This window comes from Humulus lupulus, chromosome 1 (assembly GCF_963169125.1).
Source record: "Humulus lupulus chromosome 1, drHumLupu1.1, whole genome shotgun sequence".
Taxonomy (NCBI): domain Eukaryota; kingdom Viridiplantae; phylum Streptophyta; class Magnoliopsida; order Rosales; family Cannabaceae; genus Humulus; species Humulus lupulus.
The window spans coordinates 251619998-251646505 of NC_084793.1; the positions used below are offsets into that span (position 1 = coordinate 251619998).

A 26508-nucleotide genomic window follows, 5' to 3' on the forward strand; every position below is an offset into this window, starting at 1 on the left:
AAAATGCTAACATAGCCCCTGTTATTAAAAGTCCAGTCTTTTCTATAACAGTTTTTGAATGTTATGTTCGGTGTTATCTTAAACTATTCAATAACACATTTTTAGGTGCTATAATATTGAAATAATAACATTTAGATAGAGTTTTTGGTTATAAATTTGAAATTTAATCTTGTACTTTTTTCATAACACTTTTCAATTGTTACATTTGATTATTTTGATAACATTTTTAATTTGTTATATTATATAAACCATAACGATTTTTTACGCTTATAATATGTTTCTAAATCATAACATATTAAGGTTTTTTATTGTGATAATAGTACTTATAAGTTTTTTTTTTTAATTAAAAGATTTTCATTATTGTATTTTGATAAAAAAAAATCAAAATTAATCATAAAATATAATTCTTAATAGATTGATAAACCATAAGTATTACATTAAACAATAACTAATTCAAACTCTGAATGTGTCTATTTCATGAGATCTTAGTTCTAACTTAAGTTTGAAAGCATAACATAATAAAGTTTTATAATCTTGAACATTTTTTACTTCAAAAATGAAAAACAAAAAATTACAAGATACACAAAAGTAAACCATGCATGAAACTTGCTCCATCCTTCAATTCAACATCCTTTGTGCACATGTCTTTGTTGTGAGTCCATTTGTTGTGCACTTGTCATATACATGTTTCCCTTGTTTCCCTTTCTTCCACAGGTCCATGTGTAATCCTCTTTGCAATAAAGCCAGTTGTAGTCCACAAAAGGCCTATTGTTGTCAAGCTTATGTTATGCTCCGTCTTTAGAGCACTGTAAGCTCCAGTCACATCTACACACCTGTAATATTCGAGTGTAATAATGAAATCACATCAGCAATTACTTAAAGTGGTAATTCTAGGGCTTTTATAAAAAAAAACATAACCAAATTGCCTTGTATTAATTAAAAATGCATGAAAGTTGTAATTCTAGGTTTCTATGTTGGAAGTAACGAAATTATAAGATTTTATCAGTCAATCCAAGTATAGGTGTCAGTGTGTGCCTATGCATGTGTGTAATCGGTCACTTGATATATTATGTCACTGCACAATATAGTATCTGATAAAACTGGAAGATTAGAACTTATTAAAGTGGCAGCTATAGTCATCCATGTTGCATTCATGAAATTATTAGCTCTTATTAAATATATCTGTATTGTACTTTCAAAAGCATCAATCAAGCAATCAAAGAATATGTACTATTATCTGATAGAAGTGTCAAACGTAAGCATGAAAAATCATAGACAACCTATGACTTCAATACAGTAATGTGTATAAAAAGGAAGAATGAAAAGGCTAATAAAAGCAGACATTACATTCTATGATATCCCTTTGGGTTTGGTTGACAAGTCCTGGAAGTGATCTGAACCTAAAACAACACATATGGATTGATCTAATGCATCTAGTGCCATCTAACACTTTCTTGAAGATCATAAATCCCAAACAAAAACACTAGTTTCTAGTTACCAAATAGAGATTAACAATTTTCAAATAAATATGAATTACAATATAGAGAGCAAAAATGAACTATTGCCAAAACCTAGCTGATCTTTGTGAAAACTAGGGCTAAACTAGATTTTTAGATAAAAGGGCAAATGATTATATTTATAGATCAGTACAAGGTTGCTATATTTGCCTGGTAGCCAAATTACCTGCTGATGCTGAATTTATTGGTTTTTCAATTTCAGATTCCTTGGTTTTGGCTTTAGTTTGCAATCCTAAAGCTTCCTTCTGAACAGTAGCCTGGCTTGACGCTTCATTGGCCTCCCTTTCAGCAGCCTCTTTTGCTTCTCTTCTCTGAGCTTCCATTGCAGCCATATTTGCTTCTTCAGCTCTGAGTTTTGCCTGCATCAGTAAATACTTTTATTACTAACAACAGCATAAAACCAAGATAATATACCAAAGTGCATTAAGATTATATCAGAAGAATATGTGAGAATAATAGAGGACTATGACAACCATCTTTAGACATCTACCAAAAGAAATGAATAATCTGGGCAAAGTCAACAAACCTCAGCTTCTGCTTTGGCTTTTTCTTGGCGGAGTTTTTCTTCGAGGAGAGCTTTCTCTTTTCTTTTGGCCCCTTCATAAGCCGCATCACTTCTTATTTTCCTTTCTTCTATTTGGGACCTGAGTTCATGGTCCCTTTGGATAGCAGTCAAGTGATTATCAAGTGCTTTGACACTACAGATGATGACCCAAAAATTAGAAAACAGAAAGTCCAAATCTGACTTAAACAATAAAAAAGAAGGAGATGAGAAATCATTAAAATTCCAGGGAAAAAAAATATCAAAAGCATGAGCACTTCAATGAGGGGAGGCAAAAAAAACAATACAGCATTATTAACAAAGGAATTGCAGTCTTACATTTTTCTTCCATCAAGTATGGCTGAATTTCAAGTGCCGACTCATTCTCAGAGTATTAATAGAAACTAGCGAGATCTCTAACAATCAATGTGATATCACATACCATAGAAATATCATAGAAGTCTGTCATGAATACACAACAGCTGAATAAAGCTTTGATGACAGAATAGGGATGCAAAACTTGAATTGATAAATGGAATATAAGTAAAAGGAAAACAATCAAGGCTAGTTAAATGCATACCTAACAACCATATACTTCACACTAGTTAAAACAGAACATTTCACAAATGACAAATATGGAATAGAATATAGAAATAAGTTGAGACAATTGCAGTTATATAAATATATATAGAGAGAGAGAAAGAGACCTTTTCTGAACTATGAGGCCTTGAAAGTGAGTATCAAAATCTGAAATTCCAGAGCTTAACTTGTCAGAATCCATTGATGCTTCTGCTGCTTCAACAACACCCAAAAGCTTTAAACACTCATTCCAACACTCAGCACCCCTCCATAGAAGCTTAGCTGCAAGACCATAATACCCAACATCATTAACATCTTACATGAACACCCTATTACATTAACTGCGAATTGTCTAAGAATTTGACCAACTAGAACTAAATAAGTTAATCACAAATTTAAATGCTGTATTTATCTTTCCTGAAACTTCATAGAAAAAAATAAAAATACTATTCAATGCAACGGTACCCTAGTCGCATTGAAGTCCCCGCTGTTACAACACCATCCCCACAGTCCCACCTCCATGCTAACATCTGCAACAACAGAGAAAGAAAGAGAGAGAATGAGATCGTGGGTGAGAGGGAAAGAACTAAATCTGGAGACACAAACAGATGTACATATATCCTTGTATATATATAATACCTATACATGAAATAAATACATCAAAATAGAACAACATCATAGCAGAAACAGAACTAAGAAAACTTAAGAAAAAATAGGACAGAAATGGAAAAATAGACAATGAGAGTCACTAAGGAGGGACAAGTGACTAGCATAACAACCAAATAATAATCGCACCACACTTAATTCATAGTAACTGCTCTTTAAAAGTTCTATGCATCTGCCTTTATATAATATGCAATGTCCTAATGAGAATTTATATTTGGAAAGACAACCAAAGAAAATAAGTTACTTTTTGTAAACAAAAGTAGACCCTACAAGCAAACAAAATTAACAGAAAATAGATGAAAATATTGAATACACCATAACAGATGGAAATACTCATCACAAGCTAAAATGACATGGTGAAAACTTATAAGAAATCAAGCTATAGAATCATGCCTTGTGTAGTCATGATAGCAACAAAAAGGATTATGCCAACAGGTTGCACCTTAAAAAAATGCCAAGCTTTATGCATTTTAATTTCTCATTAAGACCTGGCTAAAAGCATTGAAGCAATCAATACAAAATATTATATTACCACTGTGTCAAAAAGCAATCAGTTGAATATTTATATTAGATGAAATTAGCGCATGAATGATCAACTCTTAATAATGGACCCATTCTAAAGATACTTTCATCTTTTACCAAAACATTGATAAGTGCTTATAGTAACTCTTAAAAAAACCATATTAATTATCAAAAGCATCAAACAAAGAAGCCTAAATACGATTTTGATTAAGAGCTTATCCAATTTTAGTTTAAGGATCAGGTTGTTTAGTTCTACCTCTTTCTATGAATTCCTACTTTGTAGGACTCAGCTAAGCGGCTGAAGCTATATATAAACTGTTGTAATTCTTTTGTTTCTTAGTGAAGTGGATTTAACAATGTTTTAGTGTTTCCTTCCCTAACCAGCTTTACTCGTTATGTAATCTTCCTTTCATCTTATTGTTTGTTTTATCATTTTATTCTTCTTTTGACGATATGATTTTGACAACTTGTAAGTTTCAAATTAACTTCATAACTATTACTAATTTTTTAAAGAAAACATACTAATCTATATACTAAAATTTATCAAAGTGCACCAGACACTGTATAAGACTAAAAATATTCCTGTCCAGTCATTTCTACTGAAATCCAGTCCAAAGGTTTATTTAAATAACTAACTTCTTCGTGTGACTGGAGAATACATACCACAAGCGTAAAGCAAGAAACTAATGGCATACAGAACAGTTAGCTGAATACAGTAAGTTGTCCTCTGAAACCTATGCACACAAAGGAGCCAAAGACAACATATTATCAGGCAGTATAAAATGCTCCGAACTTACTTGCATTTTGGGTGTTGATCGCAGCCAATAAAGTAGCCGGCACCGAATCGACTGACTTTAAAAACCAATGTGCCCTCAAAACAGTTAAGAAGCAAAACCATGAAATAGACTAATTAAAATTTAAAAATAAATAAATAAGCATTTAATTAGGCAGCATAGACATTCCCCATTAAAGAGGAATAATAAAAATCATGCCCCCCCTAAAAAATGATTAGCGCCAACCTTGAAAAGGAAAAAATTTAAAACCATCTAAGAACCATTATGCAAAGAAGGAAAAATAAATGTAGAGAACTTTTGAAATGCAATTCAGAAATGTAAAATAGAGAGGACAAGAATATTTCTACACAATACATTTTGCATAAAACTTTGCTATTACTTAATGTTGAAATTATCATTGATTCTAGGTGATATTACAGCCGTATTTTACAGCTGTGATTAGTTATTAATTTTCTCATTTGTAATAATGCTGATAGTATGCTATCAGAATATATCTTTATAAGCAATTAATTAGGAGAAAACTCTTATATATTCAACCTTAAATGACCATCAATCTACAACATTGACTTAATGTAGGGAAAAAATGGTTCAAGAATAATAATATATGCAAGCTGATACAGTACCTTAATCCAGGGATTACTTGTGTGTCCTAAGCTTATAAAACTGCTACTGCTGATCAAAATCAAATGAACATACAATAATCAATATATATATTCTATGATCCCTCTTATATGATGTAACAATTAATTATGGTAAAGTGATTTCACATTCTTCACATCATATCCCAATACCTGTAACAATGTAAATTTTTTTTAAGCTGATGAGCAAGTTAAAAAAGAAAAAGAGCATTAATGAATTGTTAATATCTGCATATACCTTCTGAACATAAAAGCATTATTTTCTGAAACAATTTTTTTATTATTACGGTTTGCCTTTTGTGTTTTTAGTACCTTCTAAGTAGAGCTTCGCTGACAGAATGCTTTATAAAAACTTATAAAACATTATTTATAAACTTTAAATCTGAATGCTTGTTTTCAGCAAATTAACTTGCTAATTTTATTTATGAACTCTTTCAGGAAAGCCTGAAGTAAATTTAGTGTCAGGCAAGTTTCACAGTTGTTCAAATTTAGTGTTCACTGTTGTGTAACAAGTTTTAAATCTGTTTAATATGATTTCTTTTATGATTTTATTGTTGGCAACATGATTAAAGTTGGTTTCAATTACAGTTTCTCCTATGTTTTTACTGTTGGCAACATGATTTAAGGTTGTTTCAACTTTCAGTTTCAATAGCAATCATTTCAGATTAGCAATCATAATGGTTTATTTTTATTTAAATAGGAATTTGGCAAGAGAAATTTCTCAAGAATATGTTACTACAAGTTCAAAATCTATTCTGTCAATGTACTCATTGTTTGTTGATAAATTACTGAAGAAATCGATGCATAAAAATAAAGAGAAAGAAAATGAGTTGTTTGATAAAATGAAAAAATAAAGAGAAAAGAAAAATAAGAGAAAAAATAGAGGGATACCCGCTAAATTTTTTCTCCTCTGCTTTCACTCTTCTCATCAATAAATCTATTTAGATCCTGCACCAAGTCATTAAATAAATAGTCAAATCCCTGCATATTCAAACCCAGCCAGCAGGTTGTCTGCAATTTCAAATGTTAAATAACAATTGTCAAATCCCTGCATATTCAAATCCATGCATATGCTTTATAAAGACTTCAGTTCATGTTAGCAGAAAACCAACATAGAAGCAGACATTTATATTGGTTTTGGTACTAAATCTATCCCAGAACAGAGTAAAAGTTCTTGCCACCACTTTCATTTGTTATCTTGAAAGAAAAATAGTTTATAGGTTAATGAAAATATTATAATCAATGTGCCAACTCATCCACAAGAATTATTGTGGGGAATAAACTCACTTACATGCCTGCTTAAAGCGTGTATGTGTGTGTATATGTGTAATTATCTGTGTACTAGTTCTTCATTCTGTTTTCTCAGTATTTCTAGTTTAGTATCATCCACTACTAGCACCTCCTTTATGACTGGTGGAGCTTGTTCGATTGCTAACTTTGCTGCTTCTTTCTCATGAATGACTGCAGCATGGGCTTCTTCTAACTTCTCTTGCATTTCATGTAATGTGCTTTGTAACTTGGCAATTTCTTGCCCCTCAGCTTCTTCAAGATCAATCTATTAAACAAAGGTAGGTGGAACTTTATTATTGTCTCATTATAGATTTGTCATTCTCCAACCATTATTTTCATTAATTTTGACGTAATTAAAAACTCTATGACAAAAAATGTTTAAGAAAATTCAAATTCAAGGTATGTTTTATAGGCAATCAATTAAATTAGTTTGGAACGTTTAACCTGGCTGAGCCTCAATTAAGGCTTATGTTAGTCAAACCAGTAGGAAGAGAGCATATTACCCTCAAATGCTTTTCAAATTCTAGTCTCCATGAAAGCTCTTCAACACGCTTCTCCAACTTGTCCTTAGCTTCCTTGAGTGCACCTGTTTCTCTTGCAGCCTGCGGTAGAATATTTTTTCAATCTCTTTTGCAATGCATCTTTTTTTTTTCCTTCTCTAGTGAGCTATATTACATATAATATTTCAATCATAGTAATGGAATGAGTGTTACTAAATATAGTGACTCCAGAATTAGCCAATCTTACCATTTTGAGCTTTCTAAGTTCCTTCCTCGCAACCTTTGATCTCCAAAGACATTGAAGTGCAAGAGTGGCCTTCTTTTGATGTTTATAAGTAGAAAGAGCATGGTGTCTTCTCCACCTTGTCTGTAAAGAAGGAGCAGTTGTAATTCAAAGGTAAAGAATGAAGACCATTATAATTCCTTATGGCATTACTTTTATTAGAAAGATCTCAAATTCTCTTTTATTTTGTAGTATTTGTTGACAAATAATACCATAATCCATAAGCCTTCAAGCTCTCAGCACGAAAATTATTACCTGAACCAAAGTTGCAGCCTTGGTTCTTCTCCTACGCCTGAAATCGTTTCTAGCTGCCATTGCTCGTAATCCAGTCTGGATAACAATTGCAGATACCTGTAGTTTTGTGTAGAATTTTCTTGCCATATGGGTACGCTGGTGTTTCTGTATGCGAATTGAAGCAGCTTCCCTTCTCATTTGTTCATACTGCTTTCGTGCAAGTTGGGCTATAAACAGAGGAAAATAATACATCTTAAACAGTAACTCTGAGAATTGGCAATATTTCTAGTTAATGTGGTCCTCCTGGTTATATTGGTATGAATAATTGTATTATGTCCAAGGAAATCTTTTAAAGTACAAGTAGGATAGCCTTTCAGTTAATGTGTGATTTATTCTTTACTGATTCAATTTTTCTTTGATGATATGGTTGCATAGAAGCGCTACTAAACCAGGTAACAAACTTCCAGATGTTTTTAGATTTGTTAATCGCTTGTTAACTTTACCTACTCTATTGATACTAAAAGATTTTCCCTATGAAAGCTGCATGGTATAGCTGAATATGAGAGAATGAAATGTAAAAATGAGTACCTCTCCAATATTTCTGCATATTTATTGTAGCTCTTTTTAGAGAAATAAATTCCTTTCTGGTTAGATATGTTTGGATTTGTCTTTGTATTCGTCTTGCTGTATTAGCCAAGATTTCAGTTCTCCTTGCATCTAGTTCAGCCATCTGCCCAGCTCTTAAAAATACCTTTGTTTTCCCAATCTACCACACACAACATGAAATTCTTTACAACGCCAAACAAAAGAAAACCAATATAATAAAATGAATAAATAAAAGGAACATGAAAATTGACTACTTATTTTCATATCATGAAAATAATTCAATGCCTAAACTTACCTGATATCCCTTTAATCCCATTCTGTTGCAGATTGCTATACATGCTGACTTCTCATCTGATCTGTAGAGAATAAAGCAGTGAGTTAGCATATTTCTATATATATATATATATGAGTTTAACTTATATGTGAACATTTTTTCTTATCCGAAAACACACCAAAAAACGAATATATATATATATATGAGTTTAACTTATATAAATTGATTAACTTATATATATAAAAAAAAAAAAAAGAAGGAAAAGTTACAATATGATAAGTAATTTTTCACATATAAGCTGAAGGAACCCATTAAAAATGAAAACTGAAAACTGAAAGGGACAAAGAACTAAAAAATTCCATTTGACTGTCAACTTACCAGTTGGAGTGACCACCTGTTTTTCTGTAAATGGCAGATGTCCCAGACCATGCTCAACGACCTGGTAATAATTTTAAGATCATTACTCATTGACTAATCCCATTCTCAAAATGCAAAACCATTCTCAAAATATATGATTCCCTCTATGCACATAACAAGGTTTTGCAATCTATCACATAAATGCAAAATCAAAGCAAGGAACAAAGACATATATAGAAGTTTGTCATGTATTCTCATTAGTTATACCAATTAAGTAATGAACATCAAAAGCTAAAATGGCTTACTGTTTGTTAATTTATTCCAACGAAAATTGAGAAATTACCTTATAAATCATTGAGTTTGTGAGCGTTTTTCTTGCTCAAATTTGACTCTTTCTCTCCATTTCCAGGCATAGCTAATTCTTTCGCAAAAATAAGTGCCTAGCAAAGAACCAACATTAAAAACTCCCATGAAAACAAAATAAAGCTGAGAGCACATTAAATTACCCTATACAAGTTATTCATGTTCTATTTTATTTGGAATTCAGTAAAAAGATTTGTAGAACATAATATTGTGTTTTTCAATACGATTTTGATTTCAGTTTGAACAAAACAAATGCATGTCACTTGAATCAGCATCCAAAGAAGATCTGAAACTGGTTTTTCAGAATTACAACTAGAGAATGAGATAGCGAAACCATTTTTCAAAATCCCAAAACCTAAATTCTCAATCTAAACAAGTCATAACAAAACATAAATAGAACCAAGGAAAGCTTAAAAACAGCCCTGAATTTTTATCAACAACTCCATTAAACACTTGATTGCCATCCCAATTTTTAAACTTACAAGCATAATGAAAAAAAAAATACACTCTGAATCTTTAAACAAGAGGGAAAGTTTTTAGTTCAACAAGTGTCACATGCAGATGCAATTGTTTTAAAAGTTAAAAAAAGGACCCATGTGTCATAGAAATCACTCCACTGTGATATTGAATCGTTGATTTTTAGCTTGCACATAACATGGTTTTGCAATCTATCAAATAAATGCAAAATCAAAGCAAGGAACAAAGACACATAAATAAAATAGAAAATAATTGCTAAGTATATTGGCTACCTCGTGAATAAGCAAGCCTGAAGAAGAAGAGAAACATTCATATAACAGCAAGCAAAAAATATCCATTTCAGAGGAGCAATAGGGTCACATGGACCTTCTTTTGGAGCCCGCATCCTCATCATAATATGCCAGCTATTCACAATCAAATAGGGAACAACAATTAGTACCTACAACCAAGAACGACATAAGATTTCATAGAAAAAAAAAATAAGTGCTAAAGAAAGTAACAACTGTTCTGACCTGTCGATTTTCATTTCCTTAGCATCCATTACTTGACGCAAAAATGACTTTACCGCATTTTCATCTGTCCCAGGATTTTTCTTCCCCTGTAGCACCAATTAATATGGCTACTGATTAAACTGAAGTTCATAACACGGTAAATGAAAATAGTTTCTGTACTTAGTAGCTTAAATAAAGTATGATTTTTTTTCTTCAGTAAATGTGAATATCAACACTTTTTCATGGGTTTTAACATTAAAAGATTCAGCTCAACATCAAACATATCATCAAGAAGTGGCTTATGAGTCAAAACAAGATGAAAGGATATGCCACAACGATATATACATATATATGTATGTATATATATCTGAATCGGTAAAGAAAGCTTTAACAGGTATAATGAACAAGTAGAAGTGATTTGAAATGTTCATGTTCTTCCTACCCAGCCAAATGCAAATGGAAGATTGTTTCCTGTTCCTAAGGGCACTGTTGCAATTGCTAGTGGATGAGATAACTTGAGATCAGAAACAACTCCAAGAAGCCACCCTACAGTTCCATCACCACCTGCAACCTGAAGAGAGCAAAATACATGTCAACTCTCCAATTACAAATTTAAAAAGAGTCAACATATTCTATATAATATTATATCATCATAAAGGGTAAGACTAAAATTTTTAACAAAAACTCACAATTAATCTCAAGTTCTCCTGGATATGAGTGACAAACTTATCTCCTTCCCTCTGCAACTTTGCAAGATTAACATAAATTCGGCGCAAAATCTTATCCGGACCTTCTTCCCCCAAATCAAAAACCTGAAGAAAATTAGCATCTTCCAAATCAGCATCACACTCACACACACAAACACAATTTATATATAAAGGGTATATAAATATACTTGGTTTTCGTTGAGAAGAGACCTATAGGTCACAAGAAGATCACCACCAAGTTGGCCTCCACTTTTGGAATTGATGAAAATGATGACCGGACACTTGGGTTCATCTTCAGGAGAAATATGAGAGAGAGACTTCGTGAGGGCGGAGAGGGCGGAGTGAGTCTTCGTGAGTGAGAGATGGAGGCTGAGAGAAATCGGGTAACTTAGATTTAGGGATTTGGCAGATGAGACTAACAAAAAAAAATTCATTTTGGCGCCTGAGTTTTATTCATATAGCGCCAAAATATGTCTTCCGTGTGTTTTTAATCCCACAACAATAATAGCACTTCTAAATATATGCTATTCTTTAATGTAATATATACTAAATATTGTTGTAGTGAGCCACAAGTATATCAATCAAATTCAAGGTCTCCAAAGACTCGACTACTTGATCATTTGGAAACAAAAGAAATACCTTATCACAATTCATAGTGGAAAGCATTAAAAAACTGATGGCGTAGAAACTAAATCATGGGTCTCAAGAAAGTTTACACACTTGGGTAATGGAACTAGGCCCCCTTTCTTTCTTTTTGATAAAACAAAAAATAATTCTCACTTGATTTATTCTATTATTATTTTGTTATATGTTTTGGTAAATGTCTAATATTGGGGTTTTTTTTTCTTCTGGTGTTAGATTTGGTCTTGGTATCAAAATATTTAATTATGAATTAAATCCATAAATGATACTCAGTTGAAAAGACTTGCTGCTACTCTTTGCATAAAGTCACTCACCAAATGACAGCCTAACATCACCAAGGAAGTAGAAAAAAGCTGGTTTAATGACATACCATAAATATGTATGCATATCAACCTAATATTCTATGAAATAGCGACTAAAATTTTCTCTCTATTACCGAGCAATAGCGAGGATTTTAAATGTCCTCTCTATAGTTCAACAATAGAAACAAAGTATTAGCGAGGAAGTTTAACGACAATTTTGTTATCTCTATTTGATATAGCGAGGATTTAGAAAGCTTTAGCGACAAAAAAATTCGTCTCTAAAACCCAATTTTGTTATAGTGCCAACACAAAATGATATTTTGGTTTCTTTAAGAAGCTTAAGGACCCTCAAAAAGGAAGCAACTCAGGCAAAGTTGCTTGCAATACAACTGAAAAGGACCTCAAAATCTATACAAAAAGATTATTACACCATTTAAAAGTGTGTGTTTTTAACAATCTAATTAATGTACCAATCATCAAACAAACCAAGCAAACACAATTCAATTATAAAATAGTAATACTAGATAAGTCTATCTAAAATCAAACACCATTTCCCCTAGACTAGAAACTAACCATCTGCCAATATCAATTCAACTAATTCAAAAAGCATGCATGTTTTCTTCCTTATCTCACCGCAACACACAAATTTCTCAGATCCTACTTCACTAAGACACACAAGTTCTCAACCTTCTGTTATCACCGTAGCACACAACAATGATCTCAGAACCTACTTCACTATGGATGAATATAAAAGATATTCAAACTCATGTAACATTAGCATAATATTAAAACAAAGGTAAAAGGCATACCACTTGCAAAATGCAAACAAAAGTAAGAGTCTCCCGTGAAAGATTGCTTGCACACAAAGTATCTTGCCTCTTCTCTTGGAGGCAGCCATCCAGAAAAGTTTAAACTATATTACAAATAGAATAAAAATACAGAGATAGAGCCATATATTAGCAATATAACAACACCAAACACAAATCTCATTATTTATGATCAAAACCCATACAATCAATATTATAAATTTTCACATGAATAAAAGCCTCATAAATTTAGATTCTAGAATATGCATAAATCAAATCTGTAAAATCCAAATTTCATACACAAAGGCCAACAAAAGGACTAAAGAAAAGGTAATCTAAATCCATATTCTCAAATCGCAAACATTAAGTATTAAGCACCATATTCTCACACTTACAACATGTCTAATTTTTCTCTATGTATTCTCTCAATTAGAAATAATTCCAACACAAAAAATTATATATGTATTGACTATATTCAAAATGTTTTCTTGATATAAGTTTAGTAGAGACAAAGAACACACATGGAGAAATAATTTGGATCATTTTAATCAAACAATCCACACATGTAAAAAAAATGTTGAAAAGGCAAGGAGCACCAAAGCCATAATACAACAAATAGACCTGTATTAAAAAAATTCAAATTTATATTAGTTATAACATATTGTGTGTCTTATAGATACCTAAATCTATATGAGAATACTTTCTATTGTAATATAGAATATCGGTTTAGCTTCTTGACCATTCTAGTGATAGAGAAAAGTAGGTACAAATTCATTAAAAAGTGAAAAACACCTAAAACAAAACAAAACTATTTTCTATTAACAACACATTAGTTCATAAGAATATAGTGTCATGAGTTATCTAATTAGCTGTCATAAAATCATATTTAATTTCATTTATCTTATCTATATATGATATTCACATTTTGACAAACAGAGAATATAACCCTCTTTCTTAACATTTTTTTATGTACATAGACAAAAAAAAAAAAGGATGGCAAGCACCTATTATTTATCTTTGTATAATATGTAATATATATATATATATATACAGAAATTTGGTTATTCATCAATAATATGTAAATCAAAGTTTGACTTACCTGATTGTGAAATAGGGGATCGAAGAACCAGATCAGCAACAAGGGAAGAAACCAAGAGTTATACCCACTGATAATACCCCAAAACCAAAACAAAAATCAATACAAGCTTTACTTAACAAACTAAAACACTAAATATCAAAATCAAAGTTAAAAAAAAAATCAAAATGCCTTACCTCTTGAGCTACTCCGAGAGAGGCTTCAGTGAGGTGAGAATTTGAGAGAGGTGAGGGAAAGAGGAGAGCGTGAGAAAGAGAGGCCCTGTGAGTGTTTGAATTAGCTAGCATACAACCTCTCTAGTTTTAATTTTCTCTGTGTTATCTCAATTAGAAACAAATATATATAATCAATATTCAAAACACTTTCTTGATATTAATTTGAAATCTAAAAAAGAAAAAAAAAACTATAGAAGAAACTAACAACTTCGTGAGTGATTGGGTTACCTGGGTCTTGGTTTAGCTGCTTCGTGCTCGTGTGTGCTCCAACAGCTCAACGGGAAAGAGTGAAGAGAGACTAAACGTGGTGTTGTTCAGTCGGACTTTAAAGTATCGAGACTTGAGGAAGAGAGAGTCGATAGACTTTGTTAGAGAGAGAGCTTTAGATAGGCGTGGACGTGGTCAGATTTCAAAGCTAAACGCCTAAATAAATAGCTTTAGCTAGGCGTGGTCATGGCGTGATGGAGAGAGTCGATAGACTCGGTGAGAGAGAGCGCGATGGAGAATGGAGAGGGAACTGATAAAATGAAGGCTAAAGAGAGAGGATGAGGCATGATTAGGGTGATGGAGTTCAGATATTAGAGATGGGCTGAAACCGAGTGAGAGAGAGAGAGAGAGAGAGAGAGAGGAAACCAAATGATTTTTTTCATTTTCTTTGGCGCTAAGTACTTTCACTTGCCGCCTCTTTGGGTAAAATTGCCATTTTTTTTATTAGGATATATTTATAACACTTCTAAATATACGTAATATTTTAACGTAATATATAAGCAAAATTGTTTTAGTGGTCCACTTAGTGTTCTTACTGATGTAGTATTCCAAGAACAGTGATCAATGAACTAGGGTTCACGAGTTTCACTAGATCTCAAATCAATACAATTGTGATGGATAACAAGACTCTTTTTCTCTCTTAGAATCTCTTAGCTCAAGCGTTCTCAAGCCAAATGTTCGAAAAGAAAAAGTCCCCTCTCTTGAGCCATTTGATTCTTATTTATAGGCTCAAGGAGATTTACCTAGGCCAATGGGTCTTAATTACATTTAATACATGCATATCTAAACAATAATGAAAATTGTAATTAATATGTAATTACAAGATTGCATATTTGAAGGAAATAAATAAATATAAGCGACCAAGCTGGTCGCCCATGATTACTTGATAAGCCAATGATACTGGTCGAGGGTCGAGGAGGATATGTTCACTTAAAACTACCACGTGTTTCCCACATGTAGATCAATCCGGCCACATCATCAAGTAGTCTATTCTTGGGTAAACATTTTCCCCCCAAGTTTATTTTACTACGACCAATATAAAGTAAACTTAAACGATCAACCCTTCAGGTGACCTTTCGCGTTACTTGTCAGAGCCATCAATGCCTTTTCGAAAAAAGGCAACCAATCATGTCATTGCAGTTCCCCAAAAAGCGATTTGACGGCTATCACACTTTTCCATGCCTCGAAAAACCATCTCCCATCATTACCTTATTAACCATGCCTTGACCACTATAAATAACTCTCAGATTCACTTTTTACTTTTTACTTTCCTTCTGTCCTCAAGAACACTGAAGAACAAAGCAGAAACTGAAGAACGAAATACGAAGAACCCAGAAAACTCAAACGACTTCAGTGATCCGTGGAGTCTTTGTTCAGCCACTCGAATTAACACTCGTATCTCCCCTTAAACTTTCTATTCAAGTAAGTCCCTTGAACTTCTTTGTCTCTGAGATGCCATGCAATAGTTATATTTTGAGTTTTCTGGTGTGTTTTGAATTCTGAGTTCTTGAATGTTCTTGAAAAAATGATTGGTGTAATCAGGCTAGTAGGTATTAACATGATAGGATAAGGGAGAAAAACTAAACGAGGCTTAGGAATTGGTTTGGGAGTTAGGATTATTGATTTAGGGCATAAAATCGAAGTAAAAATTCGATCTTTAGGCACTCGAAAAAAACTGGGGTTTTCCCTCCCTTTTTCAGAGTTGAAAAGTTTTCTTTGAAAAACTTTTCATTTATGCTTTTTAATCCGTTTTCCAAGATGTTTGCATATTATTTAGTGTTTACGTTAGAATGTTGTTGGTCGTATAAAAGCTTAACTTTTATACACGAGCAACATTACTCCACCGCTTCCACTTCTTTAGTCTATGGGCTATAGATTCTCATCTCCCATTCTCTGTTTGCAGATTTTCATGCACGACCCATGGGGAGGTGAGAGGCCGATTGACGACAACTTTCTAGCGCTAAGAACAGTCATCGCTGCAATTCTCAGAAATTCCCTTTTCTTAAAACAACCCTGTAAACAGACCAGCAAGAAGCCCAACAAATATGGGTCGCATGAAGTCCATCGCTCAAAGAAAAAAGAATACAACCAAGCCTCCTACTACTCAGCCTGCTCCTCGGGCTGAAACTCCTCCGACCAACCCTCAACCTGAAAACACTTCCTCGCCAAAAATTCAAACCAAAGCCCAACCCCACGACGTCCGTCGACCAGAGAGTGAATGGTATGTAGCACCTCCTAGTATTATTACAGCTAGGATGGTAGGGAATTATCTCAAGAAGTATGGCCTTCTTGGGATAACCCTCATCAAGCCCATGATCGACTAGCGGGCAAACCTGCCTGGGAGCGCCTTCAGCGCCTGGTCAAGGTATCACATTGAGGCAGGGGCAACCTTGCCTCTACATCCGCTCTTCCAAGGGGTGGCCAACTATTTCAAGGTTGCTCTCATCCAAATCACCCCAAATGGATATAGAGTGCTCTTTGCTCTCTATATTATTTACAATCATAAGAAGTGGCCCGTTCCTACGCCACATGAGATCAATTACTTGTTTGATCTCAAATCTAACCCCAACCACAACAACACGAGGTTCTTCCATTTCTACTATCAGGAATCTGCTCGCACCTTCCTGAGTGACATTACCCACAAGTCCAATGTGGGGAAGTACTTTTGGGAGTAATTTTTAACACCAGACCTGGTCGCCCACAACCTGGCCTTCACTGAAGGAGGTAACTCATTTACTTACTGGTCGTTTGTTTTCTGTTAGCTTTCCTATTTGCATTTTAGAAATTCGGTGTCATTCGGGTCTATGGCATCGACCAGTCCCCACTCCAGACATGGGAATACGAGAAGCAACCCTGGCCAGTGACAAATATTGAAAATAGTGTCAAAGTGTTGGTCATGAAGAATAACTTAACGCTGGTCGGCCTTCTTGCACCTCACCAGGAGGTGAGGGAATTGACAGCGGGAAGTGCAACTGGGGGAGAAGTTCCTAAGCAAAACTAGGATGTGTCACAACCCCCAAGGAGGAGGGCTACGGGAGTGACCATCAGAAAACCCTCCAGCACTCTGCGAGCAGCTGCTGCCCCTGCTCAATAGGGAAAAGGCAAGTAGAAGCTTTCTGAGCACCCAGAGCCTATACTTGAGTCCTCGGATGAGAACGGTGTTGACTTCTCACTTTTAGACTGTTTGCCCATTCCCTATCATTTATTTGATGGGGACGGAAACTTTAAATACGTGACTAGTTTAGATTCAGACTTCTTCATGGCAGAGAGTGAGTGTAGCAGTATTACAATAGATAATGTGACGACCAGTAGTTGTAGCTCGGGTATTTTACTTATAATTTCTTTCTCTCCATTTCCTTGTATATTTTGTATGACAACTTACCCTGACTGATCGTATGCTTCTTTTTTGCAGACATGCCTGTCAAGAAAGCGTTCAATTTATACACCAACCCTACTACCACCACTCCTACAAGCAGGAAGAAATCAAACCGGTGCCAGCCCGGAGAAGGTTGTAGTGACCCATCTGCAAAAAGAGCTCTGACGGAGGACCCTCCTACACCAACTCCTTCGAAAGAGACGACTCCTCCTCCAGGTTCTGCCGACCAAAATCCTCCAGATCCCACAGACCAGAACCCTCCAGCTGCCACCAACCCCAGCCCTACTACTCAGCCAGATAAAACTCAGGTCGAGGTTACTCTGAACTCCGCCTGCACCTCGGCCAGTGACAGGCTGAAGAAACTGTCTAGACACCGGCGTAGTTTGGAATCCTTCAGCAATGTCCCTACCATGCCGGTCGACCAGCTTCTTAATCGCGGGCTGAACGAACTACTCATTATAAGTTGTCGCTTTCACTGTGTTTTGATTACCTATCCCTCTTATTGATAATAACAACTTTTTATTTTTTTTCTCTGATCGTAAGGGATTCTAACTGTGAGTACCAGTTGGCGCCGCTCGGAGGAGGTGGTCGCCAAGCATGCTGAAGAAATCAAGGCGGTCGAGGGAGGGCTTGCCAAACAACACAAGATGGTCGAGGCTAAGCATGCTGAGGAGTTGCGAATAGCTGAGGCTAAGATCGCCAAACTTGAGGAGGAGCTGAAGAAGAAGGAGGACTCTGTTGCCAAAATCACTGCCTCCAAAGATAAGTATAAGGAAGCCTCACTGATAAACTACCGAGAAGCCCACAAATGTCAAGTGGAGTTGGAAATCAGCCACAAAAAGGTTGCCGACCTCGGGGAGACCAATGCTCACAACATGGAGAAGTACAAGGGAGGGGTGTTCCAGTGCTTCTACATGTTCTGGAAGAGCAATCCCAAGGCGGACTTCACCTACTTACCAAACCCTATAAGGGATGCTGAGTTGGCGAATTGTGTTGCTCAGCTGGAAGAGGAGGAGTGGGCTTAGGGATCCCCTAAGATATCTTTGGCAACGGGCATTGAGGGCATCAATGAAGATGTTGGGGCCACCGTCGACCAGCAGCCACAAGAGCCTCAGGATACTTCAGCTGCTTCATAAATTTTTACCTGTATTTATTTCAACTTGTAACTTGGGACACACGAACCTTGGTTCGTGATGTCAAGACATTTTTTTTTGCTGCACAGGCAGCTTTTTCTTTTAATTAACAATTTCATCCTAGCATAAACTACTCGCGGTGAAAAGGATTTTACTTTTGACATTATAATATTTGCACTTTATTATAACATATGTTTGCATGATCGAACTTAGCTTAGCACTTTGATTTGATTTAACAAAATTTTGAAAAATACTCTAAGTACTGTAGCATGCTTTCCCTTATTTTGCTCGTGTGTTTACATATACTTATTGATATGATTTGCTTGCTTGATACCTTATATGCCCCCCAAGTGATTGAGGAGCTTAAGGTCCTCGGTCACTTACCTTGACCAAGACATGTTCGAACATTATTGCTCGATATAAATACTTATAGAAATAATAATAGAGCAAAACAACACACGTAATGAGAAAATACTTGTAATAAATACAATGATTGGCAAGAATAACTGGCTACACACAGTTTCTTTTATTTGTCATAGTGAATGCACAATCATGTCTATACGAGTGATCAAAAATTTGATCTTACACTTATAAGCGATCAGTCATATGATTGACTAACCCTTGTTCATAAACTTGTAAAAAGTGAAATTAATACAAGTCAATTCTTTAGAAAGAATTGTTTGTTGATAATACTTGCGCAGGTGTTCTCCATTCCAATAGCGAGGAACGAGATCTCCATTTAAGCGAGCAAGTTTATAAGTGCTTGGATTTAGAACTTCTTCGATTCGCTATGGCCCTTCCCAGTTGGGTCCAAGCACTCCAGCAGCTTGATCGCGGGTGTTGAGGAAAACTCTTCTAAGTGCCAAATCTCCCACATTAAACTTTCTTTCGCGTACTTTAGAGTTGAAATACTGAGCGACCTTTTGTTGGTAAGCTGCTACTCTGAGTTGAGATTGCTCGCGCCTTTCATCGACCAAATCAAGAGATTCCATCAATAACTGACTATTAACGTCTTGATCGTATGCCAACCTTCAGTGCGATGGCGGATCTAATTCAACAGGAAACATAGCCTCATACCCATAGGCCAAGGAAAATGGAGTATGGCATGTTGCTGTTCGGTGGGATGTTCAATACGGCCAAAGGACTTCAAGTAACTGTTTTGGCCATGCCCCCTTCACTTCTTCAAGCCTTTTCTTCAGAGTATCCTTCAGTGTCGTGTTGACAGCTTCAACCTGTCTGTTTGCCTATGGATGAGCTACTGAAGAAAAACTCTTCATAATCCCATGCCTTTCTCAAAAATCAGTGAACATATCACTATCGAACTGTGTGCCATTATCTGAAACAATCTTCCTTGGTAGCCCATAGCAACACACGATGTTCTTGACCACAAAATTGAGAACTTTCTTGGTCGTTATTATTGTAAGTGGTTCAGCTTCAGTCCACTTCGTGAAATAGTCAACAGCAACCACAGCATACTTGACATTGCCTTTTCCCATGGGCAGTGACCCAATCAAGTCTATTCCCCACACTGCGAATGGCCACAGGCTTTGCATCTGTTTTAGCTCATTAGGGGTTGTTCGTGGTATCTCGAAAAATCTTTGGCACTTGTCGCACTTTCGAAAAAAATCTGTAGAGTCTTCATTCATTGTTGGCTAGAATTATCCTTGCCTTAAGATCTTTTTTGATAAACTCTGCCCCCAACATGATCTCCGCAAAAACCTTCGTGGACTTCCCGCATTAATTCTTTAGCCTTTTCTTTTGAAACACACCTTAGGAGTGGCATTGAGTACCCCCTTCCGTATAAAACTCCGTCGACTAGGATGAACTGAGGCGACTGCCTTTGGAGGGTTCTGTTGGGGCTTTATGCCCTAATTAAAACCCAAATTTTTTGTAATCTCATTTTATTATCAATAAAAGAATAGAAATCTTTTTTTGACTTGGTCAATCACTTTGCTCACATGTTTTATTTTCATGATTATTTGTTTAATATAAACTTCTATTAAATCCCGAGCACATAGCTAATCTTATTAATAGTGACGTAATCACAGTGGAATATAAATATGATTATATATTCAAAATAAGTCAGTGTACAGGATTTACACTGACTTGCTAATCTACGATATGATCTACTTACACATTGCAGTGTTATGTTCTTTCCAGAATATTAGCAAAGTAGATAAGATCGGATGTATTTGTTACATCGGACAGGACCGATATTGACAGTTGATAAGATAAGTAAACATACAGTTATTATCTATTCTAGTCATATCATATAGTTGACCATAGATCAATTCAATCTCAATTATCAGTGGTTAGTATTCTAACTGATTGTATTATTTGAGTTCTTTGACTTGTTCGTTACTAGCTTACCCTACGAACTAGCCCATGCTTACATCTTGGGAACTCGGTAGTATAATTGAGTGGGAGTGTTAATCATAGATATGAACATCTATAGCTTCTGATGAAGTGAAACGATGGTTTCCTTTTAGTTTGGCTCAAGGTATTAAATGATAGAGATCTCATTTTAGTAATTAAATTAGTTTACTGAAATATCATTTACAAGGAACTAAGTGTTTTAAGGATAAAATACAATGAGGGGTAAAATGATATTTTAGTCCTATCTCATTGTAGACTGTCTATAGAGGATTGAGTGACAATTGTGGTTGTAACAATAGATAATTAATAGTGTATTTATATTTGTTATAGAGCGTTTTATGAATTCAAGAGTGCAATTCCGAGTCTACAGTGGAGTCACGAGGAATTAATAAGTTAGTAAATTTATTTGTTAGACTTATGATTACTTATTGGAGCTTGATTTCATAGGCCCATGGTCCCCAATGTACCTTGGATAAAATCATTTAGATAGTCTCAATTAATTGATTTAATTATCAATTAGAATTATCAAAGTTGACCAGGTCAATTTTGGATAGTTTCACATAGTTATGTAATTTTGAGAAGAAAAGATAAATTAGGGCAGATTTATTAATTAAGATAAATTGGTATCTAAATTAATAAAAACGTTTAAATCAAGGTTCAAATTATAAATAATTAATTTGATAAAGGATTTAAATAATTATTTAATTAATTAAATCAATAGAAAATAATGCAGGCCTTGATTTTAAGTCCAATGGACTTATAATCAAATGAAAAATTTCACGGGCCTAAAGCCCATGATAATTTCTACCTAGGGCTTTAAAATGGCTATTATTTTATTGATTTTTTAATTAAATTAAATGGCCTAATTGAGTCTATAAAAGGAGTGCTTAGAGAGAAGTCATAAGTTAAGATTTCTGAGATGACGGATAAGTTTAATCACTGGTTTTCTGATAGTTTTAGATTCTCTCTAAATACAAGTCATTTTTCTAAGCCTCTTTGTTATTTTCTCTTCTTCTCTCTAAATCTATCTCATGTGTTGAGAATTGCCCACACTAGTCTAGGTGATTCTAAGGATACATTGGAAGACTGTAAAGAAAATAGAAGATCGGTTCAGTTTCTTGATAATACTCTGCGACACAAAGGATTCAAGGATTCTTGATAGTTTCCGTATGCCTCACTTGTCAAAGTTCAACGGGGACGGAGACCCGTCAGACCATTTAGGGATGTTCAACACCCTAATGATGGCCCATAACATTGGCTCGAAGCTGAGATGCTTGATCTTCCCCTCCACACTGACTGGACCTGCCAGACAGTGGTTCAAGCAAAGTAAAAGATAGTCAATCAGTTTCTGGAAAACCTTCTCAGCCGACTTCAAAAGGGCCTTCCGAGCCTCCCAGGCCGCCCGTGTCCAGGCCGACTCCCTGGCTAACGTGAGACAGCAGCCCGGTGAGACTCTGAAGGCCTACCTGAGCAGATTCGCGAACGTTGCTGCTCGGGCTAGGGACGCGGATGATAGCTCCAAGCTCATGGCCATGAGAACTGGAATCCTTGTCGGAGGAGACCTATGGAAGGATATCCAGAGGAAGGGAGTCTGCTCGGTCAACGAATTCCTTAACAGGGCCCAAGAATGGATAAACTTGGAAGAAGCGAAGCCTCAGCTGCGGGAACCAGCCAGGTTCCCGATCAGCCCACGGGAGTAGGGATGGAGATCGTGGCAGCGACCCCAAATGTCGCGCAGAGTAACCAGCCCGATGGAGGCAAAAGAAGGGGCAATGGCAAAAATAGTCAGCACGGCCAAAAGAAGAATAAGTCCGTAGATAAGTTTAAGCCCATTTTCACGACGTATACTGAGCTCACCCATTCCAGAGAGAGTATCTTTTTGGCCAACTCTACTCGGGTCCCCTGGAAGAGGCCTGAGCCATTGAAGCACCCCAAGGGAATGAGAGACACTTCCAAATTTTTCTGTTTTCATAACGATGTGGGCCACAATACCGACGATTGTAGGCATTTAAAAGATGAGATCGAGACTCTCATCCGAGCCGGCCCCTTGGCTCAATACTCGCGGGACAGGGTTCCAGCAGGTCGACCTGCTCTAGAAGCCCCAGCCAGTCAGCCCGGGTCGCGGGTAGATCAGGACGTCCCCCCTCCCGTGGTCGGAGGAGAGATATCCACCATCTCTGGAGGTCCGCACATGGCTGGCACAAGCAGAGGTGCCCAGAAGAGATACGTGAATGAACTAAAGGCTCATAACGGAGTGGAGTTCATCCCGGAGCAGCGTCAGTCAAAGCAGCAGCGATTGGAGAGGCAACCAATCATTTTTACAGAGGAAGATGCAGGCCATGTCCAGTTCCCTCACAATGACCCCTTGGTTGTAGCAGTCCAGCTCGCCAACCGGAGAGTGAAGAGGGTACTAATAGACAACTGGAGTTCGGTGAACCTCCTATTCCGATCCACCTTAGAAAAGATGGGTTTGACTGTCGCCGATCTAAAGGCAACCTCCATGATGCTGTATGGTTTCTCGGATGAAGGATCAACAGCGATAGGGACGATCGAGCTGGTGATCACCCTAGGAGAAGAATCTCGGACAGTATCCAAACTACTCGAGTTCGTGGTCATAGATTGCTCCGCTGCTTACAACGCCATTCTGGGCCGACCTACGCTCATAGCTTTCGAGGCTATCACTTCCATTCGACACCTCGCCATGAATTTCCCTACTTCAACAAGAATCTGCACTATCCAGGGCGATTAGCTCGCTGCCAGGGAATGCTATAGCATTTCCATGAAGGGAAAATCTAAACCCGGGCAGCTGGCTATGGCCATTCTGAGTGGAGAGGAATCTCAGGAGCCCTCGGCGGACCCTGAGATTGAAAAACCTCAAAACGCCAAAGGGGGAAATGTCGCTTTAAGCGAAGATATTGACCCCCGAATAGGCGAAGACAGATCCGAGCTCCAGGCTATTGAGGAGCTCGAGGAGGTGAACCTTGATCCACAGAATCTGTCACGGACGGTCAGGCTCGGGAAAAACCTCTGCGACAAGAGGAAGGCAGAGCTGACTACGTTTCTGCGGGCCAACTTAGACGTATTTGCCTGGTCCCACGAGGACATGGTGGGGATTAGCCCGAGTGTCATCATGCACACGCTGCATCTGGATAAGAGCATTCCTGCCAAGTCTCAGAAGTAAAGACGTTTAGGAACAACCTGGACTGAAGCCCTAGAAGAAGAAGTAGCCCGGCTCAAAAAATGTGGCTTTATCCGAGAAGCCAAGTTTCCAATTTGGGTCGCCAACCCCGTGCTAGTTCCAAAGCCCAATGGGAAATGGCGAACCTGCATCGACTTCTCCAACCTGAATAAAGCTTGCCCCAAGGATTGTTTTCCATTGCCACGGATTGACCAGCTGGTGGATGCCACGGCGGGGCACGAGCTCAAGCCCTAGAAGATTGAACAGATACCTCGAGAACAGAACGCTAATGCAGATGCTCTCGCCAAGCTCGCCACCTCGGGAGAGACGGAGACCTTGGGGTTGGTGCCAATAGAATTCTTGGAAAAACCGAGTATAGAAGGAGACCGAGCGGAGGTCGAGATGGTCGATGCCAGAGCGACCTGGATGACCCCCATTCTTGAATATCTCGTTGAGGGCAAGCTGCGTGAAGGATGTAACGATGCACGGCGAATCCTATATCAAGCTCCGAGATATACGCTGGTCGATGGGGTGTTGTACCGGCATGGGCATTCCCTACCTCTCCTCCGATGTGTTCTTCCAAGTGAAGCAAAGGCCATCCTGCAGGAAGTTCACGAAGGATTCTTCAGAGACCACACCGGGGGGCAGAGCTTGGCCTTAAAGGTCCTTAGCAAGGGGTATTACTGGCCAACTCTATCCAAAGACTCGATCTCGTACGTGAAGAAGTGCGACAAGTGCCAGCGATTCGCTGCCGTTGCCCGAGCTCCTCCAGTCGAGCTGAAGATGATCTCGTCCCCATGGCCGTTTGCCGTTTGGGGGATAGACTTGGTTGGCGCCTTCCCCACTGGAAAAGGCGGGGTCTGTTACGCTGTAGTAGCCATCGACTACTTTACTAAGTGGGTGGAGGCAGAGCCGTTGGCAACGATAACGTCCAAAAAGGTGCTTGACTTCGTGGTAAAAAGCATCATCTGTCACTTCGGCCTGCCCAGGAAGATCGTCTCCGATAACGGCACTCAGTTCGACAGGGACCTGTTCACTGAGTTCTGTGAAAGACATGGGATTCAGAAAAGTTTCTCCTCCATGGCCTATCCTCAAGCTAATGGCCAGGTCGAAGCTGTCAACAAGACCCTAAAGGCGAGCCTCAAGAAAAGATTAGACGAAGCGAAGGGGGTCTAGCCAGAACAGCTCCCCCAGCTCCTATGGGCATACCGGACCTCGCATCGGACTCCTACGGGTCATACTCCCTTTTCTCTAACCTTTGGGAGTGAGGCAGTCCTCCCCGTGGAGATAAAGGTTCTTTCGCATAGAGTCCAATCTTACGACCCAGATTGAAACCATGAGCTCCTGTGCCATTCCCTCGATCTGGTTGAGGAAAGGCGAGAGGATTCGCAACTCCAACTCGCCCATTATCAGCAGAAAATCACCCGCTACTTCAACACCAAGGTTAAAAAACGCGCCTTTAGCGTAGGCGACCTGGTCTTAAGGAGAGTTTTCCTCGCCGGAAAAGATCCCAAAGACGGAGTTTTGGGACCGAGCTGGGAAGGACCATACCAGGTCATCGAAGTCATCAAGGAGGGAACTTATAAGTTAGCCCGACTTGATGGAGGGGCGGTCCCGCGGACTTGGAACGCCATCCACTTAAAGAGATATTATCAATGATCCACTTGTAAGGCCTAGAAGGCCACTTTTTATGTATTAATGAAAATCAGCTTTTTACGCGTATTTGCAAGTGCAATCTTAAAGTAACCACGAAAGACCCTTTCCCACTTACTTGGGGGGCATATGGTACCTGGATATAACCAGGTCTCCTTAACGACTTAGATGTTGATTCTTATCGGTTGACCATTGTTTGCTTAAAAACGCAAGATATTGATAAGGGTTAACGCTAACTAAGTCCTATCCTGGTTTTAACCGGGTCATAAAACTTAGAAGTTGATTTAAATATATTGATCGTTGTTCTTCTTAAAGAGCTCGAGATATGGATAAAAGTTAACACGAACTAAGTTTTCAAATTAAGTTCCTGGTTTTAACCGGGTCATAAAACTTAGAAGTTGATTTAAATCTATTGATCGTCGTTCTTCTTAAAGAGCTCGAGATATGGATAAAAGTTAACACGAACTAAGTTTTCAAATTAAGTTCCTGGTTTTAACCGGGTCATAAAACTTAGAAGTTGATTTAAATCTATTGATCGTCGTTCTTCTTAAAGAGCTCGAGATATGGATAAAAGTTAACGCGAACTAGGTTTTTCAATAAATTATAACTGAAATGCTTAAAGGCA

The 26508-nt window shown here is 37.1% G+C and overlaps 1 protein-coding gene and 1 long non-coding RNA gene across 2 annotated transcripts; both read right to left on the reverse strand.

Annotated features, from left to right (window-relative positions):
• Positions 1–387: 387 nt before the first annotated feature.
• Positions 388–2435, reverse strand: LOC133831438 (uncharacterized). The gene is made up of 3 exons (XR_009892501.1): positions 2044–2435; positions 1684–1876; positions 388–833 (listed from the first exon to the last, which is right to left on the reverse strand). It is a non-coding gene; the product is annotated as an uncharacterized LOC133831438 (long non-coding RNA).
• Positions 2436–9145: 6710 nt separating this feature from the next.
• Positions 9146–11493, reverse strand: LOC133832322 (diacylglycerol kinase 1-like). The gene is made up of 9 exons (XM_062262686.1): positions 11479–11493; positions 11028–11156; positions 10822–10944; positions 10575–10703; positions 10154–10239; positions 9914–10045; positions 9757–9832; positions 9389–9532; positions 9146–9241 (listed from the first exon to the last, which is right to left on the reverse strand). The coding sequence occupies exons 1-9, from the start codon at positions 11491–11493 to the stop codon at positions 9146–9148; spliced, it is 930 nt and encodes a 309-aa protein (XP_062118670.1).
• Positions 11494–26508: the final 15015 nt, after the last annotated feature.

Excerpts from the sequence above, each read along its gene's own strand:
- LOC133832322 (XM_062262686.1), bottom strand. Across the intron at positions 10,945-11,027 it reads CTCTTCTCAACGAAAACCAA|GTTTTTGATTTGGGGGAAGA; the intron begins GTATATTTATAT and ends AATTTTCTTCAG. Across the intron at positions 10,240-10,574 it reads TTCCATTTGCATTTGGCTGG|GGGAAGAAAAATCCTGGGAC; the intron begins GTAGGAAGAACA and ends TTGGTGCTACAG.